At 41.4% G+C, this 18,652-nt stretch overlaps 1 protein-coding gene across 1 annotated transcript in view; it reads left to right on the forward strand.

Moving 5' to 3' along the window:
* Nucleotides 1–18,652, forward strand: part of LOC133599821 (IgGFc-binding protein) — a 30,883-nt gene that overhangs the window by 1,206 nt on the left and 11,025 nt on the right. Inside the window, exons 2-24 of the mRNA XM_061952695.1 lie at nt 1,394–2,539; nt 2,617–2,951; nt 3,037–3,625; nt 3,932–4,527; nt 4,597–5,143; nt 6,173–6,714; nt 6,777–7,311; nt 7,431–7,627; nt 8,651–8,789; nt 9,057–9,634; nt 9,722–10,286; nt 10,503–11,074; nt 11,158–11,719; nt 11,789–11,988; nt 12,066–12,482; nt 12,573–13,134; nt 13,217–13,416; nt 13,506–13,925; nt 14,010–14,568; nt 14,638–14,837; nt 14,924–15,340; nt 15,424–15,985; nt 16,066–16,265. Coding sequence (XP_061808679.1) covers nt 1,394–2,539; nt 2,617–2,951; nt 3,037–3,625; nt 3,932–4,527; nt 4,597–5,143; nt 6,173–6,714; nt 6,777–7,311; nt 7,431–7,627; nt 8,651–8,789; nt 9,057–9,634; nt 9,722–10,286; nt 10,503–11,074; nt 11,158–11,719; nt 11,789–11,988; nt 12,066–12,482; nt 12,573–13,134; nt 13,217–13,416; nt 13,506–13,925; nt 14,010–14,568; nt 14,638–14,837; nt 14,924–15,340; nt 15,424–15,985; nt 16,066–16,265 — 10,640 coding nt within the window. The remainder of the gene's footprint in view (nt 1–1,393; nt 2,540–2,616; nt 2,952–3,036; nt 3,626–3,931; nt 4,528–4,596; nt 5,144–6,172; nt 6,715–6,776; nt 7,312–7,430; nt 7,628–8,650; nt 8,790–9,056; nt 9,635–9,721; nt 10,287–10,502; nt 11,075–11,157; nt 11,720–11,788; nt 11,989–12,065; nt 12,483–12,572; nt 13,135–13,216; nt 13,417–13,505; nt 13,926–14,009; nt 14,569–14,637; nt 14,838–14,923; nt 15,341–15,423; nt 15,986–16,065; nt 16,266–18,652) is intronic.

Consider the following 18,652-nt stretch of genomic DNA (forward strand, 5'->3'; position numbering starts at 1 on the left):
AGGAACGTGTACAGGTACTTCATTGGCTGCTGAGCTTGTTGAAACTTGACACCCCGCCTTATCTCAGCTAGCATGCTGGGAAACCTGTATAGCTCTGCACACAAGATGTTATCAGCCTTCTGCAAGTGTGTAGTTTACAGTTGTAAATCAAGCTACTGTCACAAATGTCTCATCTGTTAATCTTTTGTGCACACCCTTTCAGTTTTTATTAGTGACGCAAGATACTGGAAATTTTAACCGATAACCGATAATTTCCAGACCTTTCAAACTTTTATGTATATATGTACACTTGATTTGGAGAATACATTAATTTAAAAGTTCATACTTTAGCCCAAAATGTAGACACTACTGAATAATGTACAAATATATTGTAAGTTTAAGATAACTTCAACTATTTGTCTACCTAATGGACTAATTTAAGTACACACATCCTAATATAACTCTGACCCATGCAAACTATTACAATGTTTGCATAAAGCAGAAATAGTTGGATTTGTTTTATATTTTAACTTTTCAATTTTGTGGATAATCAAGCAGCTCAAACATTTTGAATGATTTTATAAAATGAAATAAACATACATATAAATGAGTCCAGTTGACATCAGTCAATAAAATTCTGCATTGCAGTTAGCAGCAGCACCTTAACAAGTGGAGTAACATCTTTTGTTTGACAAAAATGGAATTATATTTTTCCTTTACAGTAATAAAATGGTGCCCATTAGAAAGGCAACTGTTAATTGTAGAACTGAAAGTGCATTTTTTTTTGCTCTAAAATCATAAAAGAACCTGGGCCTTCAGAGGAACCATGAAGTTGAACATAAACGACTAATTTTGTCAAGTTCTTTCCCTCAAAGGTATTTTCTTTCAAACTATTGCCTTTTAAATACTTTCTCATTAGTCCTGTGGTTTTGCGTTTACTGCAGTCGCCGCTATTAACGCTAGGTCTCGGTTTAACCGCACAGACTGCTACGTACCCCTTCCATAAATCTTCATGATGTTGAATTTTAAAGTGACTCATCCGATTCGTATTGTTGACACTCGTCCTTCTCCCTCCCGGTGGTATTTCTGAAGAACACGGTTGTTAACAGAGTGAAATGTCGTCTTCTGACACTGTAAAGAAAGCCCACATTTGTGATTGCTGTGCCATGGTGCTTTTTACTGTGCGCGCAGTATCATGACATCACAAATATGCGACCATACCGTAGGGGACATTAAGGGCTAAGGAACCAGGCAGAAGCCACAACAGAGTAACTAACAACAAACACTGATGATAAGCTCATTTTATCAGCTGATTTTTCATTATCAAAATTATTAATGTGTTGGCATAATTGCGTCCCTTGTTTTTATTGTACGTATATATATTCAGGACACTGAATTTTCTTTTCCCTTTCAGGTTTCTCTGTGGCCAGTCCAGGTTGGAATTTTTTCATGAGGTTTCCGCCTCATAATGACCCCACAGCAAATGCAAGCCACCAAGTAACTATCACAGCTACTGGTATTTGGACTTCAGTCACTGTGAAAGTTCTACAAAGTAACTTCAAGCAGCATATAGTTCTCTCTGCCAGCCAATCGGAGATCATTCACTTGCCATTATCTGTGGGCGGGGCTAGTGCCCGTTCCTCCTCGCTCCTCAGCGTGACATCTTTACAACCTGTCAGAGTTTTAGCCACATTCTGCACCCACACTGGATGTGAGCATAGCCTTCTCCATGATGTGTCATCCTGGGGCACCCTCTACTATCCAGTTACACCAAACTTTCCCAATCAGACAGGTGTCAGTGAGGTGGTGGTCACCAACTCTGGTAGAGAGACCTCAGTCGACATCTTCCTCTCAGGAGAAGTCATCTTTAATGGAGATTCATATGCTAAGGGAAGTGTCCTTCAGTTGCATTTAGGGGTGTTTGAGAGCATCTACCTCCAAAGTAATGTCAGCCTTTCAGGCTCAAAGCTTTACTCACAAGAACCTGTTGGGTGCATAGTTGGTTTTACCTGCTTTGAACATACAGTAGGGAATTGCTTGTATGGATTTGCTGAACTTAAACCAGTCTCTCGTTGGAGTTTTGAATATTTTCTTCCCGGTGTGGTAAACGCTGGACTTAACTCCAGCCTCCTCTTGGCTATGACTAAAATTAATGCTGATCTGGATGTCATCACTACAAGTGGGAAGAATAACTTTTCTTTAAGTGGCGGTGTTATGAAGACTATCCCGGTTGTTACATCAGATCATGTTTATGTAGAGAGCAATGTCCCACTTCAGCTTATTTACTTCAGGCATGACAATAAGCAGCATGCTTCTACCCTCACAGCACTGCTCTCTGTAGATGATATCTGCCACACTGGGGCCATGTTTGATGCAGAGGACATTAATTCACGTATGGATAACTTTTCTCATACAAATCATATCAAATCTGCTGTTAAGCTTCCTCCTGTGCACACCTTTGCACTGTTACCTAACAATGAGTCCAGCTCTACTTATGTGGACGTGGGACACTTTCTGAACACTCTAAACAAAGAGTCGTATCCATCAGTGTGTGAAAAAAGTGAGTATTTTCATTTTATTGGTTTAAATGTATGGCTGCATTTACGAAGATTACCATTCGTGTTTTCTAATTTACAGATGCATCATCCTGTGAAGACTTGCACTGTGGTCACAAACAAAAGTGCTTCATCAAAAATGGACATGCATCTTGTTATTCCGAAACGAAAATATGCTCGATGTGGGGTGATTCATATTATCGCACCTTTGATGGAACATTTTTTGTTCTCCTCGGAAACTGCAACTACACCTTAGTTCAAACCACCTGTCCAGGATTAAATACTTCACTTACACTACAGATATTAATTGCAAGAGCATATTTAAATGGTGCCACTGTCTCCAGCATCCACAGTGTGGAAATGCAAATCCAAGGATTTAATATATCCATGTTAAAAGGAGAGCAAAATCAAATTAGGGTAAGAGCACAAGGCATATTTAAGATATAAAGTACAGTTCGTGCATCTTTGTTGTATATAATGGTTTTCCTTTTTGATTTCATAGGTAAATGGACATGGACGGTACCTGCCTCTTACTTTAAGTAATGGTTACCTGAAAATCTATCAAAGTGGTGCCGGTGTTGTCCTTGACACATCATTTGGCTTGACTCTGCAGTATGACTGGGTTCATAATGTCCAGGTGGAAGTAGGCCCAGAGCTGTATGGAGCTCTATGTGGGCTTTGTGGAAGCGCCAATGACAACCGTTCGCATGACACTATTTCTTCTAATGGTCTAGCACCGTCCAAAACAATGGATTTTACCTTGCCCTGGGTGTTAGACAGCAATGCAGGCTCATGTCTGGAAGACTGTGGACGTGGCCCGTGTCCAGTGTGTAGCCAAAGCACAAGTCTATTTTACCCTGGCATTAAAGGTGGCTCCCTTGAGAATAAGTGCACTTTACTGAAGAGGGCTGATGGACCTTTTAGTGATTGCCATTCTTTAATTGATCCTGAGCCCTATGTTTTTAGTTGTGTAAATAACCAGTGTCTCAGCGGATTAGCTGGTTCGGCGTGTACGATCTTCAAGGCCTATGCCAAAATCTGCCAAAGGCTTGGGGGCAGGATCCAAGACTGGAGAGCAAGCACGAAATGCTGTAAGTTTGAAAATGTATTGTCATTTGTTAAAAATAACTTAGTATATTCTACTAAGCGGTATGGCTCGGTTGGTAGAGCGGCCGTGCCAGCAACTTGAGGGTTGCAGGTTCGATCCCCGCTTCCGCCATCCTAGTCACTGCTGTTTCCTTGGGCAAGACACTTTACCCACCTACTCCCAGTGCCACCCACACTGTTTTAAATGTAACTTAGATATTGGGTTTCACTATGTAAACCGCTTTGAGTCACTAGAGAAAAGCGCTATATAAATATAATTCACTTAACTACTTGTTTTTGTTTTTTGACAGATCTGGCCTGTCCACTAAATAGCCATTTTGAAGTTTGTGGTTCTGCCTGCCAACCAACATGTGTTAACTCAGAGGCCCAACATACCTGCTCCCTACCATGTGTGGAATCATGCCAGTGCAACAAGGGTTATTTGCTAAGTGATGGCAAGTGTGTCTCGCCTAGCAAATGTGGATGTGTCCACAATGACTCTTACTACCCCCCCACAAAGACCTTCTGGACAGACCGGGAGTGTCAGGAGAAATGTGTCTGTCAGCCTCATTCCAAGACTGTTATGTGCACTGAGTCTCAATGCCAGGCCGGCGAAGTCTGCAGTGTGATACGTGGAATGCCTGGCTGCCACGCAGATGGACCTGGTCTGTGTGTAGCTAAAGGAGATGGTCACTATACCACCTTTGATGGCCGTAAGTTTGACGTTCATGGGAACTGCAGTTACTTACTTGCATCTCACTGTCCCACCTGGGGAGACCTGCAAGACTTCAGCATTGAGGTTCAGAACCATATCAGACCGACCGCCAATGTTTCCTTTCGACGTGTACAAATGTCAGTTGCTGGCTTCTCCATTGAGGTGTCATATGAGTGGAGTAACAAGATCAAGGTAAGTTACATTGTACATTAAATGTTTTTGCAATACTGTATTTACAAATAATTGTTGTACCTGTTCCAGGTGGATGGTCTGCTAGTAAACCTACCGTCTATTTTGGGCCAAGGCCAAGTATTGCTTTATCTGAAAGGGCAATCAAGGTGCATAGAGACAGACTTTGGTGTTGTTGTGACCTATAGCTCAGACATCCTAACTATCACAATGCCCAGGGGCTTCTCTGATAATATATGTGGACTGTGTGGGAACTTCAACGACAATCCTGAGGATGACCTGATGCCAGATGATACATTTGATATAGTTCAAGCTGTCAGTCAATGGAGAACAAGCAATGAACGTGAATGTTTGGATCTCCCTAGAAACACCTCAGGTTGCAGTCAACAAGAGCAAGCTCTTTTTCAGGGCAAGGATTTCTGTGGAATGTTCTTGGATCCTGAGGGGGCATTCCAAAGCTGCCACAAAATGGTGGATCCCCAAGATTTTTATGATAACTGTGTTTATGGTCTTTGCAATGGGAATCTGATGACCCTGTGCCAGATCCTGTCCAGCTATGTCGCAGTGTGTCAAGAAGTGGGAGCTTTAGTAGATGAATGGCGAGAATCCAATTTCTGTTGTAAGTAATTAAATACCGTGTTTCCTGGACTATAAGGTGCACTTAAAATACTTTAATTTTCTCAAATCGACAGTGTGCCTTATAACCCAGTGCACCTAATGTACGGAATAATTCTGCTTGTTCCAACCGACCTCAAAGCTATCTTATTTAGTACATGGTGTAGTAAGTGTGACAAGTAGATAGCAGTCACACGAGATAAGTTTAGACTGCAAGATGACACCAGTAAACACCAAAACTTTAAATGTTCCATTGAGAATATAGAACATTACACGCAGCGTTCAAAAATCCATCAAAATGTTTTTGTTCGACTTTGGTAAGCTAAGAAGCTGCACCGCTTGATAGATTGTTGGAACATTACAGCCACCGTAGTCAGATGTACTGTGATTCAAGATACGGACGTGTGTGTGTTGCAAAATGGCACCTATTGGCAGACATATTACCTGGCGTTTTTGTTCCGCAAAATGAATCAGAAATCAACTTTTCTTACCTTCTGGTACCTGCTGTGTATTTGGGATCTGCAGAAGTCCTGAAAATGTGCGCGCATCTGCCATTGTAGTCTGTGCCAACGCCGTAGTCTATCTTCTTATAGGACATTAATTATCCACTGTTGTCATATAAAGTAGCGTAAAGTTCTAATTAATCTAGCTATGGAAGCGCTGTGTAGTGGGTTTACATAATTCACCCACGGAATTTTAGTTATTAGAGAGTCCGGCAGTTTTTCACGGGACACAAAACGATTTGAAGGTGGTCTGTAAAACATAATCTATGCCACATTTTTACCAAAGAACCACCATTACATGTTATGTAGACCACAAGGAAGTGTTTTGAATTTTAGAAAAAAATAATGTAGACCCCTCTAATGCATATTCCGGTGCGCCTTTTGTAAGAAAATAGACCCGCTCCTCGGCAGTGGGCCTTATAATTCGGTGTGCTCTATGGTCCGGAAAATACGGTACTGTCAACTTTATTCTAAGTATAAATGTTGAGGCGTGATTTCTAAATGATTTGTTTACTGATCTTCTCCTTCAGTGATCACTTGCCCACCCAACAGTGAATACCACCTCTGTTCCAGTCACAAGTCTACCTGTGTACAAAACCCAAGTCCTCTTTCAGAGAGATGCAAAGAGGGCTGTTATTGCAAGCCTGGGTTTTTCCACAGTAGTGGGGAATGTGTTCCAGAATCTGAATGTGGCTGCAGTCATAATGGTGTTTACTACAAAATCCATGAAAACTTCCACCCTGATGAAAACTGTCTTAAGTCCTGTGTTTGCTTGGGCCGCAATGAAGTGCAGTGTACAAACAACACGTGTCCAGCTGAAACTAAGTGTGTCAACAAACATGGCCGGCGTGCATGCCATACTTCTCAATTAAAATGTGTAGTCATGGGCGGGAGACACCTCCAGACCTTTCATGGACAACCCTTTGATTTGAAATTTGGAAATAGTTCTTATCTCCTTTTCCAACATTGTGATGATCCTGGGCTTTATGCTGGTGTCCAACAAGGCCAACTTCACCTCAGAATCCATGGCATGAACCTGACATTGACCTGGAAGAATTTGGCGAAAGTAAAGGTAAATGGCATGGACTTGAAATAATTGTAGATACAAATAATATAATATGTTGTTGCTTGCAGATTGATGGGGTTTTGATGGCCCTTCCTGTTCATAAGAATGGCGTCGCAGTAATGCTCTCCGGCTCGCTGGTCCGTGTCATTTGTCCTGACATTGGAATTGTGGTAATCTATGGAGGACCTAATCTGATACAATTAGCTATTCAAGTGACTCATAAAAGACTTTGTGGCTTGTGTGCAAATGCTGCTGCTATGGCTACAGAGGAGCAAGGAAGTCTGATGACAAATCATTCCATAACGCCACTTTCCTTGTGCCTTTCACCTGGAGCAAATTGCAATGTTGACTGTTATAACTGTTCTCAATGCAACACCACCATGGAATTTGCCTCAGATAGCCTTTGTGGCTTGCTGCTTGCTTCTGAAGGGTCATTTGGTGCTTGCCATTCTACTGTGGACCCAATGCCATTTTTCCAGAACTGTGTGAATGACCTGTGCAGGTCTAATAACGATGACTTGCTTTGTGATAGCTTGAGACTGTACACGTTTGCCTGCCAGGATGCAGGAGCTGAGGTTAAACCATGGAGGGGTGATAAGTGTGGTGAGTGTTATCACTTTTTTCTTTTGAAATCATCCAGATCTGTTGTATACACTGAATTGTACTGGATTAATGCATTTAGAACGGCACACATGAGTCTAATTACTTTCTCCTCCACACAGGACTTTCATGCCCTCAGCACTCCCATTACAAAATATGTGTTAGTGCATGTTCTGTGTCCTGTGGTGTTTTATCTGATGAACCCTGTCCATGGCCCTGCTATGAAGGATGTCAATGTGACGCTGGATACGCGCAAAGTGAAAAAGGCTGTGTCAGAAATGAGAAATGTGGCTGTTTCTTCCGTGGGCAATACCATGAGGCAAGTATACAAATGTTCATTTCAGTGCAGCTAAACATAAAGCATGTGGCTCAATATGATTGTGTTGAAAAAAGGATTGCCCAGTGGCATTGAAGTTGGGAGGGAGGGAAGGAGGAAGGATAAGTGGGGATGTTGGGCTTTTGCAAAGTATTGAATATTTTTTTTCCTGTCATCTAAATATGTAAGTTTAAAAAAAATGTTTTCCTAAATGGTAATATAAAACAATATATCTGAAAGTTACATAAGGTTCCTTTTTAATCAAATTAAGAATGTCTAAGCCCACTTATACCCCTTTGCAAAAATGTTTTTTCCACCTGGATAAAGGCAGACCTATCATTGACACATGTCAGTGTCATCAAAACTCACCTTTTAAGCATTCACACTTAGCAGCATTTTTTAACAAGAATAAGGTGATAGAAAAAAATATATATTTTTGCCTCTGTGGCATCATAGGAGAAAGTTTCACTTTTGCATCTCATTGCACATAACTGTGGTGCGTTTAAAGACCCTTGCTTAAAGTTAAAACAAAGGCATCCCTATATTTTTAAAGACGTAGAGACTTAACCTCCAGGACATGTACTAATCATATAGTCAGTGTTATGGTTTGTATTATCCACTGATGATCATACCTTTGTGTGTGTGTGTGTGGAAACTTGGCATATTTATAATCCTATTTAGATAGGTTAATCCTATCATTAGTTGTTTTTTTTACAAGTTTTAACTAAATCCAGTCCATATAAACAAGTGTGTGTGTATATGGCATGGCAAAGTTTAGGGTGGGATTGGGGCCCAAAATTAGGTGCTATACCCCTGAGTGGCCCACATTTGATATTGCATACACAGGCAACATGTTGGTCAAAGTTGCATCATAATCCCCACCTTTTGAACAAATTCGGATTTTATCACAGAAATCTGAAGCCTTTATCTTGATGTTTGTTGAAAGTTCAGAGAACTATCAGGCGACATGCATCTTCCCCTGCTTACACAAACCCAATTACTCTACTGTATCTCTCCTCCCTGTAGGTTGGAGAGGTCGTGTGGAATGAAGGCTGCTCGAAGCGGTGTAGCTGCTGTTCCACTGCCACCCTGTGTTGCAGACCAGCTTCTTGCCCCAGGGGGCAGAGCTGCGTCCTTAATCAAACCTGGCACTGTGCAGAGAAAAGTACGATTAGCCACATCTTCTACTTTCTTGGTGGACATTCCATCACAACTCTTCCGTCAGCATTTCCATGCAAACAGTCTTCTCTTGTGCACTGTGAAATACCATCTTACTAGTCAGTCTCACGACTGTATTTTTCTGTGATGTTACTTTATGTACAAAAGCTCGCCTGTCTGAAGCTTCAGCATGATTAATCTGTTAGTCAATACAATATCAGGCTAAATATGGAATATTTTATAATTTTTTTACACAATGTTTTCCCTCTTTTAGCCTTGTCATGCCCAGTGAATAGCCATTATAAGTCCTGTGGAACTGCCTGTCCTGCCACATGTGAAGCTCCGTTTATTTCATCCTGCAACCTGGCTTGTGTGGAGGGATGCCTGTGTGACCCTGGATTCATTCTGGATGGTGACACTTGTGTCCACCCATCTCAGTGTGGCTGTAATTACGATGGACGTCGTTACCGTAGCAATGAGACCTTTTGGGCCGATGATTCATGCACTCGACAATGTATATGTGACCCCAACTCGCACAAAGTGTTTTGCCGTGTGGCTTATTGCGGCGCTGAAGAATATTGTGATCTTCAGGATGGACTCAGAAGTTGTGTAAATCATGACTATCAGATGTGCGCCTACACTGGAAATCACATACGCACCTTTGACCAGTGCAACTATGATTTTCATGGCACCTGCCAGTATCAGTTACTTGGCATTTGCGAACAAAAGAAAGGTCTAGATGTCAAAGTGCATGTTCAGACAGATGAGCATCTTCAGTCAGCACGAAAGGTCTTAGTCGCCATAAATGGACAGCTTATGAAGATTGACAGTAAAAATACAGACACCATAAAGGTAAGACGTTTTTTGTGCAGTGCGTTTCCCACCACATTTAAGTGAAAAAATGTTGACCATAACATGCACTTTTGGCACCCCCTGCAGGTTAATGGCATAAAGCGAAACATGCCATTTTACCCCAGCAATACTGCGTTGGTGTTTTCACTAGGCCTTCACACTTACATCTACACAGAGGGCTTTGGATTGAGTATTAGCAAAGAAGGGACTGTAATCATTGGCCTCTCTAGTAAATATGCTAATGCTACTTGTGGTCTATGTGGTAACTTCAACTCTGATCCTGCTGATGATCTCACAGTAAATGGCACACAAGAGCAACTCAATCCCGAGCAATTTGGGAAAGCTTGGAGAAGTGGACAGAACCACTGGTGTGTTGAAGGCTGTGTAGCTAGAAGCTGTCCAAATTGTTCATCTGAGGCTTTGGACCACTTCTCTGACCCAGGGGCTTGTGGAAAGATTCTGGAAGTTAATGGACCATTCAGAGACTGTCATAGCAAAGTGGACCCCTCCAGCTTTTATAAGAACTGTGTCCGTGACCTGTGTCTTTATGGAGATGTGCAGCCCACAGTGTGTCGCTCCCTGGCAGAGTATGCTGATGTCTGCCTTTATCGCAAGGCTCTAGTTTATGCCTGGAGGAGCCCTGAGTTTTGCTGTAAGTAGTTTCTGCTCAGCACTTGTGTTGCAACAGTATGTAATTCTAATGTTGACAGAAAAGTTAGTTACTTCACGGTCAAAATGTTATCCATTGTTTTAATCTTTTGATTTTATTTTATAAAAGGCAAAATTATTTCCTGCCCATTAAATGTCACTGATGTTCCATCCATCTCAAAAATTGACTTCTTGTCTTCTCGTCACTGTATCTCCACAGATGAATCCTGTCCCTCCAATACCATCTACAATATGAGTACTGCCCCAATTCACATTTGCATTGGTTGGTACAACTACACATTTGAGCTCCTTCCAAACATAGGAGAAAACTGCCTATGTGACGCAGGTTTAGTCCACAGTGGAAATGGCTGTGTGCAACCGAACAACTGCGGCTGCTTGCACAATGGGGAATATTTCACACCAGGGGAGGTGGTGTCTACATGTGACCAAAAGTGTTTATGTCATCCTGGGGGAAACTTGACGTGTGTTGATGTGCCATGTAGTGAGCAGGAAGAGTGTAAACTTATCGAAGGCATTCGAGGTTGCCACCCCAAAGCTAAAATGACCCACTGCTCTATTAATGGATCCCAGTATACCACATTTGACGGATGGGTGTTTGAATTTCAAGGTTCATGCAACTACACTTTGGTACAAACTTGCTCTCCTAAGGACCTTGATGTAGAGCCCCTTTTTATAAGTGTGCTTGGTAACAATAGTGAAAGGAAACAGATCTATCTGCATGTCAATAACATGACTTTTAAGATGTCAACTGCCTATGCTGGCAAAATCCAGGTAAGTTAATATTCTGGTCATCAACTAATTTGTTTGAAAGCAGACCAATACACCTTAACAGATTCCAATTAATCTTCTTTTAGGTTAATGGACTTTACCAGAACCTCACATTCTCTCAGAACAATGTCACAGTGCAACAGAAAAATAAGTTGATGACATTCAAGACTGCAAATTCTGTTGAGATTATTACCGACCTGCATGACCACATAGAGGTCAAGCTTCCAAAAAATTACCGCCAGACAACATGTGGCCTCTGTGGGAACTACAATGGTGACCCCTCAGATGACATGCAGCTACCCAACGGCACTGCCGTCTCTAATCCCGACGTATTTGGTAGTGGATGGAAGTTGTCTGACTCTGAATCCTCATGCAGCGACACATGTGACAGCACTTGCCAACGGTGTCTATCCCCCATATCAGAGTATGCATCAGACCTGTACTGTGGTCTTGTCAAAACGCCAAAAGGACCCTTTTCTTTGTGTCACCCTCAAGTATTCCCACAGAAGTACTACTCTCTCTGCATGAAAAACGTTTGTGCTACAGACGGCCAAAAGCAGGCTTTATGTGATGCACTGGCATTATATGAGGCAGCGTGCAAAGTGGCTGGCGTCAGTGTTGACCAATGGAGGAACAGCACGGGCTGTGGTAAGGCTACCCAAAGTGCAATTGTTTTAGGTGTTTTAATATGTAAACTCAGACTTTGTTTTTGTCTAGCTCCAAAATGTCCTCAATTCAGCCATTACAGTCAGTGTGCAAATGTTTGCTCCTCCTTGTGTCCTGGGATAAATCTTGCCATGCAGTGTCCCAGGCAGTGTGAGGAAGGATGCCAGTGTGACAATCAGCATCTTTATGATGGCCATGCATGTGTGCCAGCTGATCAATGTGGCTGCATGTACAATGGAAGGAGATTTAACGTCAGTTACAGACTAATTTAAATGTGTTCCATTAACAAAATTCCGTCCAAACCAAATGTCATTTTATCCAATTACAGATCTCTGAAAGCCAACTTCTACAAAATTGCACTGTTAACTGCACCTGTGGACCTCCTCTTGTTTGTGAGGAGCACAAGTGTCCCCCACCACACGGTTGTATGGATTTAGATGGCAATTTTATTTGCCACAAAGAGGAAGAGTGTGAGCCTTTCGGAGGCGTTAAAGATTGCCACCCCAAAGCTAAAATGGCCCACTGCTCCATTAATGGATCCCAGTTTACCACGTTTGATGGACTGGCGTTTGAATTTCATGATTCCTGCAACTACACTCTGGTACAAACTTGCTCTCCCAAAGACCTTAATGTGGAGCCACTTGTGATAAGTGTGCATAGTAACTACAGTGAAGGCAAAAACATACATCTCCGTGTCAATAACGTGACTTTTGAGATGTCAACTGCCTATCCTGGCAAAATAAAGGTAAGTAGATGGTCTGGTTACCGACATTTTTTTTTGTTTAGAATGTTTTAATGAGTTGAATATTTCTGCTTACAATTACATTTCTTTTAGGTTAATGGACTTTACCAAAGCCTCACGTTCTCTGAGAACAATGTGACTGTGCAACAAAAAAATAAATGGACGGCATTAAAGACTGCACATTCTGTAGAGATTATTACCGACCTGCACAACCACATAGAGGTCAAGCTCCCAATAAATTACCGCCAGTTAACATGTGGCCTCTGTGGGAACTACAATGGTGACCCCTCAGATGACATGCAGCTGCCCAATGGCACTGCTGTCTCTAATCCTGATGTATTTAGTAGTGGATGGAAGTTGTCTCACTCTGAATCATCATGCAACGACACATGTGACAGCACTTGCCAACGGTGTCTATCCCCCGTGTCAGAGTATGCATCAAACCTATACTGTGGTCTTGTCAACCAGCCAAGTGGACCCTTTTCTTTGTGTCACCCTCAAATATTCCCACAGAAGTACTACTCACTTTGCATGAAAAACCTTTGTGCTGCAGACGGCCAAAAGCAGGCTTTGTGTGGTGCACTAGAGGTATATGAGGCAGCGTGCAATGTTGCTGGAGTCAGTGTTGACCAATGGAGGAACCGCACAGGCTGTGGTAAGTTTAACAGCTCAATTACTCTCCATAGAAAAAAATGTTGTAATATGTGAACTCATACTTATGTTTTCCTTTTGTCTAGCTCCAAAATGTCCTCAATTCAGCCATTACAGTCAGTGTGCAAATGTCTGCTCCTCCTTGTGTCCTGGGATAAATCTTGCTAGGCAGTGTTCCAGACTGTGTGAGGAAGGATGCCAATGTGACACCCAGCACCTTTATGATGGCCATGCATGTGTGCCAGCTGATCAATGTGGCTGCATGCACGATGGGAGGAGAATTAAGGTCAGTAACACGGGCTGAGAAAATTATTTTTGTGAATATTTTTCCAGAACGGTTTTGCCACAACTGTTTTGTCATGTTATCAATTGCAGGTCTCTGAAAGCCAACTTTTACAAAATTGCACTGTTAACTGCACCTGTGGACCTCCCCTCGTTTGTGAGTTGCACAAGTGTCCCCCACTGCACAGATGTATGGTTTTAAATGAAACAGCCAGTTGCCACAAAGAGAAGGAAAAGTGTAAACTTCTTGGAGACATTGAAGGTTGCCACCCCAAAGCTAAAATGACCCACTGCTCCATTAATGGATCCCAGTATACCACGTTTGATGGACTGGTGTTTGAATTTCATGGTTCCTGCAATTACAGTCTGGTGCAAACTTGCTCTCCCAAGGGCCTTGGTGTAGAGACACTTTTGATAAGTGTGCGTGGCAAGCACAGTGAAAGCAAAGAGATCTCTCTGCATGTCAATAACATGACTTTTAAGATGTCAACTTTTTATCCTGGCAAAATTAAGGTAAGCAAATATTCTGGTCAACAAGCCACTTGATCATCTGTTGAAATGATCGTATTGGTCTGCTTACAATGACATTCTTTTTAGGTTAATGGACTTTACCAGAACCTTACATTCTCTCAGAACAATGTGACTGTCCAACAGAAAAATAAGTGGATGACCTTTAAAATTGCACATTCGGCAGAAATTATTACCGACCTACACAACTACATAAAGGTCAACCTTCCAAATAATTACAGCCAGACATGTGGCCTCTGTGGGAACTACAATGGTGACCCCTCAGATGACATGCAGCTACCCAATGGCACTGCTGTCTCTAATCCCGATGTATTTGGTAGTGGATGGAAGTTGTCTGACTCTGAATCCTCATGCAGCGACACATGTGACAGCACTTGCCAACGATGTCTATCCCCCGTGTCAGAGTATGCATCAGACCTGTACTGTGGCCTTGTCAACCAGCCAAGTGGACCCTTTTCCTTGTGTCACCCTCAAATATTCCCACAGAAGTACTACTCACTTTGCATGAAAAACCTTTGTGCCGCAGACGGCCAAAAGCAGGCTTTATGTGATGCACTAGCATTATATGAAGCAGCGTGCAAAGTAGCTGGCGTCAGTGTTGACCCCTGGAGCAACAGCACGGGCTGTGGTAAGGCTAACCAAAGCGCAATTGTTTTAGGTGTTTTAATATGTAAACTCAGACTTTGTTTTTGTCTAGCTCCAAAATGTCCTCAATTCAGCCATTACAGTCAGTGTGCAAATGTTTGCTCCTCCTTGTGTCCTGGGATAAATCTTGCCATGCAGTGTCCCAGGCAGTGTGAGGAAGGATGCCAGTGTGACGATCAGCATCTTTATGATGGCCGTGCATGTGTGCCAGCTGATCAATGTGGCTGCATGTACAATGGAAGGAGATTTAACGTCAGTTACACATTACAGACTAATCTTGTGTTCCGTTACTTAACAAAATTCTGCCATAACCAAATGTAACTTTTATCCAATTACAGATCTCTGAAAGACAACTTCTGCAAAATTGCACTGTTAACTGCACCTGTGGTCCTCCCCTTGTTTGTGAGGAGCACAAGTGTCCCCCACCACACGGTTGTATGGTTTTAGATGGAAATTTTATTTGCCACAAAGAGGAAGAGTGTGAGCCTTTCAGAGGCGTTAAAGATTGCCACCCCAAAGCTAAAAGGGCCCACTGCTTCATTAATGGATCCCAGTATACCACGTTTGATGGACTGGTGTTTGAATTTCATGATTCCTGCAACTACACTCTGGTACAAACTTGCTCTCCCAAAAACCTTAATGTGGAGCCACTTCTGATAAGTGTGCGGGGCAACCACAGTGAAGGCAAACAGATACATCTGCAGGTACATAACATGACTTTTGAGATGTCAACTGCCTATCCTGGCAAAATAAAGGTAAGTAAATATTCTGGTCTCCACCAATTTTTTTGTTAATGTTTTAATGAGTTGTATTCTGCTTATAATTACATTTATTTTAGGTTAATGGACTTTACCAGAACCTCACGTTCTCGGAGAACAATGTGACTGTGCAACAGAAAAACAAGTTGATGACATTCAAGGCTGTACATTCTGTTGAGATTATTTCTAACCTGCACAACCACATAGAGGTCAAGCTTCCAAAAAATTACCGCCAGTTAACATGTGGCCTCTGTGGGAACTACAATGGTGACCCCTCAGATGACATGCAGCTGCCCGACGGCACTGCAGTCTCTAATCCTGACGTATTTGGTAGTGGATGGAAGTTGTCTGACTCTCAATCATCATGCAACGACACATGTGACAGCACTTGCCAACGGTGTCTATCCCCCGTGTCAGAGTATGCATCCGACCTATACTGTGGCCTTGTCAACCAGCCAAGTGGACCATTTTCCTTGTGTCACACTCAAATATTCCCACAGAAGTACTACTCACTTTGCATGAAAAACCTTTGTGCTGCAGACGGCCAAAAGCAGGCTTTGTGTGGTGCACTAGAGGTATATGAGGCAGCGTGCAAAGTGGCTGGAGTCAGTGTTGACCCCTGGAGGAACAGCACAGACTGTGGTAAGTAACAGCTCAATCACTTAAAAATGACAGGTGTTTATAATGTGAACTCATACTTGCATTGTCTTATTTTTGTCTAGCTTCAAAATGTCCTCAATTCAGCCATTACAGTCAATGTGCAAATGTTTGCTCCTCCTTGTGTCCTGGGATGAGTCTTGCCATGCAATGTCCCAGACAGTGTGAGGAAGGATGCAGGTGTGACTCTAGACACCTTTATGATGGCCATGCATGTGTGCCAGCCGATCAATGTGGCTGCATGTACAATGGGAAGAGAATTAAGGTCAGTAACACTTCCAGCGTATCATCAGGGTCTTAAAGTTTGAAATCTATCAATTTTGATTTAAGGCCTGAAATTTCGCAAAAACCATGAAATGTCTGAAAATACATTGAAATGTTTTTTTAAAACAAATGCGTAAGCTTCAGTCCCTCTTTTAAATGTTAAGATTTTTGAGGTCACTATTCTTAACTACAAAGTAAAATTAAGTACCTGTGCAGCATGTCAGAATTTATCAAGCACAACTAGCGAATGTGCAGTGCTCTGCACACCACGGTATGTTACAACAGAAATTAGCTACCAACACAGCTTACAAAAGCCATCAGCAAAGCAGTTAAGGTGTTCAACTATTTGTGGCTGCAGAAGAATCAAGTCAATGCATGATTGAAGCCGGTGAATGAAAACTCATGGTGTTTTCACCGATGTAACGTCTCTGGTCAGGGCCCAGATGTGAAGCAATCATGAAAGGCAGCGATTGTAGACATTGTGGTAAAAGTAAATTGAATCATATTGTAAAAGTAGAAAACCTTGGACAAGTTTGTGTAAAAAGATGCCAAAACGCCACAAACTTGCACAGCTGTTATGTTGGTAAAGTGGCACAAATTGCCCAAGATCCATGAGATTCTAACTATTGAAATCATACATACATCGTGTGTGTGCATGCCCATGTAAATGATCTGTGGTGTAATGACTTGGTGTAATCACAGCAGGTTAGCGTTGTCTTGTCATGCTAAAGCAGCGCTTTTCAAATATTTTCTGTTACTCGCCCCTAAGAAAACATTTTGCGCTCCATCGCCGCGACTATGAATAGTATCGTTTGTCTATAAAATTGTTCATTGTATCCTTAAAAATATACCTGTAGAACACAGAAAAATAAATATCACCTTTCAACAAAAAATAACTAAACATTTTTTAGTCTGTAACAGAAAATATTTAAAGTGCCTTTTAAAATAAATGATATCCTTATTTGTACTAGAAACATTTTTTGACCGACTTGAACTATTTGATACTGAAAAATAAACTTAAATATAATTAATGAAGAATAAAAATTTAAAAATCAGCAGCATTGACTAAGGAGCACAACATATAAAACACTTTAACCTACAAAACCGAAACGATTTGTGCCATTTTTATGGATTTTTTAATCAAAATGAAGTCTGGTTAATTGCTACAATAAGCATGTTCTGTAGTGCACAGCTTTTTTGAAGCATGATGCTGTATACTACATGTTCATAGGGGACCACCCCACTATTTGAAAACTGCGCTAAAGTAATGACTTAATATTTTTGTAAACTATTCACTGAAAGCAAATGAAAATGTAGTCATGAGCTGAGCAAATTTGAATCTTAACTACATTTTTTCCTGTCAAAATTCTGTCTGAGGTTTGTGATCTATAATCGCCTTTCATTTTAGACAATTGTTCTGTCTGTGCTCACTTTTTCACAACTTTGGGCCAACCCTAGTACTGTAAATTGTTTTTCTCTGTTCACTGAATTCTGACAGCCCAAAACGCAAAAGTTAACTAGCTTTTGCAGAGGTGGTAACAGTCTCTTTCATATGATAAATTGTGCTTTCCTCAAACATTGCTGACTTTTTGGTTATCACATGAAACCAGGGCCGTAACCAGGATTTGACAAATACCTAGGTGGAAAATTGGTTGTCCAAAAGGAGCTTTTGAAAGGCTGAAATTATATATATGTATGTATGTATGTGTGTGTGTGTGTGTGTGTGTGTGTGTGTGTGTGTGTACATATATATATATATATATATATATGTATATGTATATGTATATGTATATGTATATGTATATGTATATATGTATATATGTGTGTGTACTGTATATATCTATATCTATCCGAGCAAACAATGAATTTTTAGAACAAAGGCTTTTATTGAGGTATAAATATCACGTGTTAACATATTCAACAATCAGCATGGTTTTGTAACTGTGCACTTTTATTAATATGCTGAAGTTAAGTGTATTAAACAATTTTAACATTAAAAAGTACCAAAAGTTCGATCACGACCAGAATTCAAACCTAGGACCTTCTGTTTCACACAGCAAGTACTAATGACGCCTGCAACGAAGCTACCAGAAGTAAATGAGGAAAATCTGTTCTCGTATTCCAATCCGTGACAGAGCATGATGTGGCCAAGAATGTGTTAGGGGTAAAACATTTTATTTAAAGCGCCTCGTCATTCAACAATTTAAAATTTTAATGTGTTTCTTCACGCATAACAGGCCCCACCCCCCACTTATACGCAGAGCGAGTGTTCTGCATTTTGGGGGGGGCGGCACCTTACTGACACGACAGGAAAAACGTTTTTCCTGAAGGAATCAATTTCAAGACAGCGCATCACATCAATTGTATTCAGGTGAAACCAACATTAGT

The sequence above is a fragment of the Nerophis lumbriciformis genome, linkage group LG04, assembly GCF_033978685.3.
Source record: "Nerophis lumbriciformis linkage group LG04, RoL_Nlum_v2.1, whole genome shotgun sequence".
NCBI lineage: Eukaryota > Metazoa > Chordata > Actinopteri > Syngnathiformes > Syngnathidae > Nerophis > Nerophis lumbriciformis.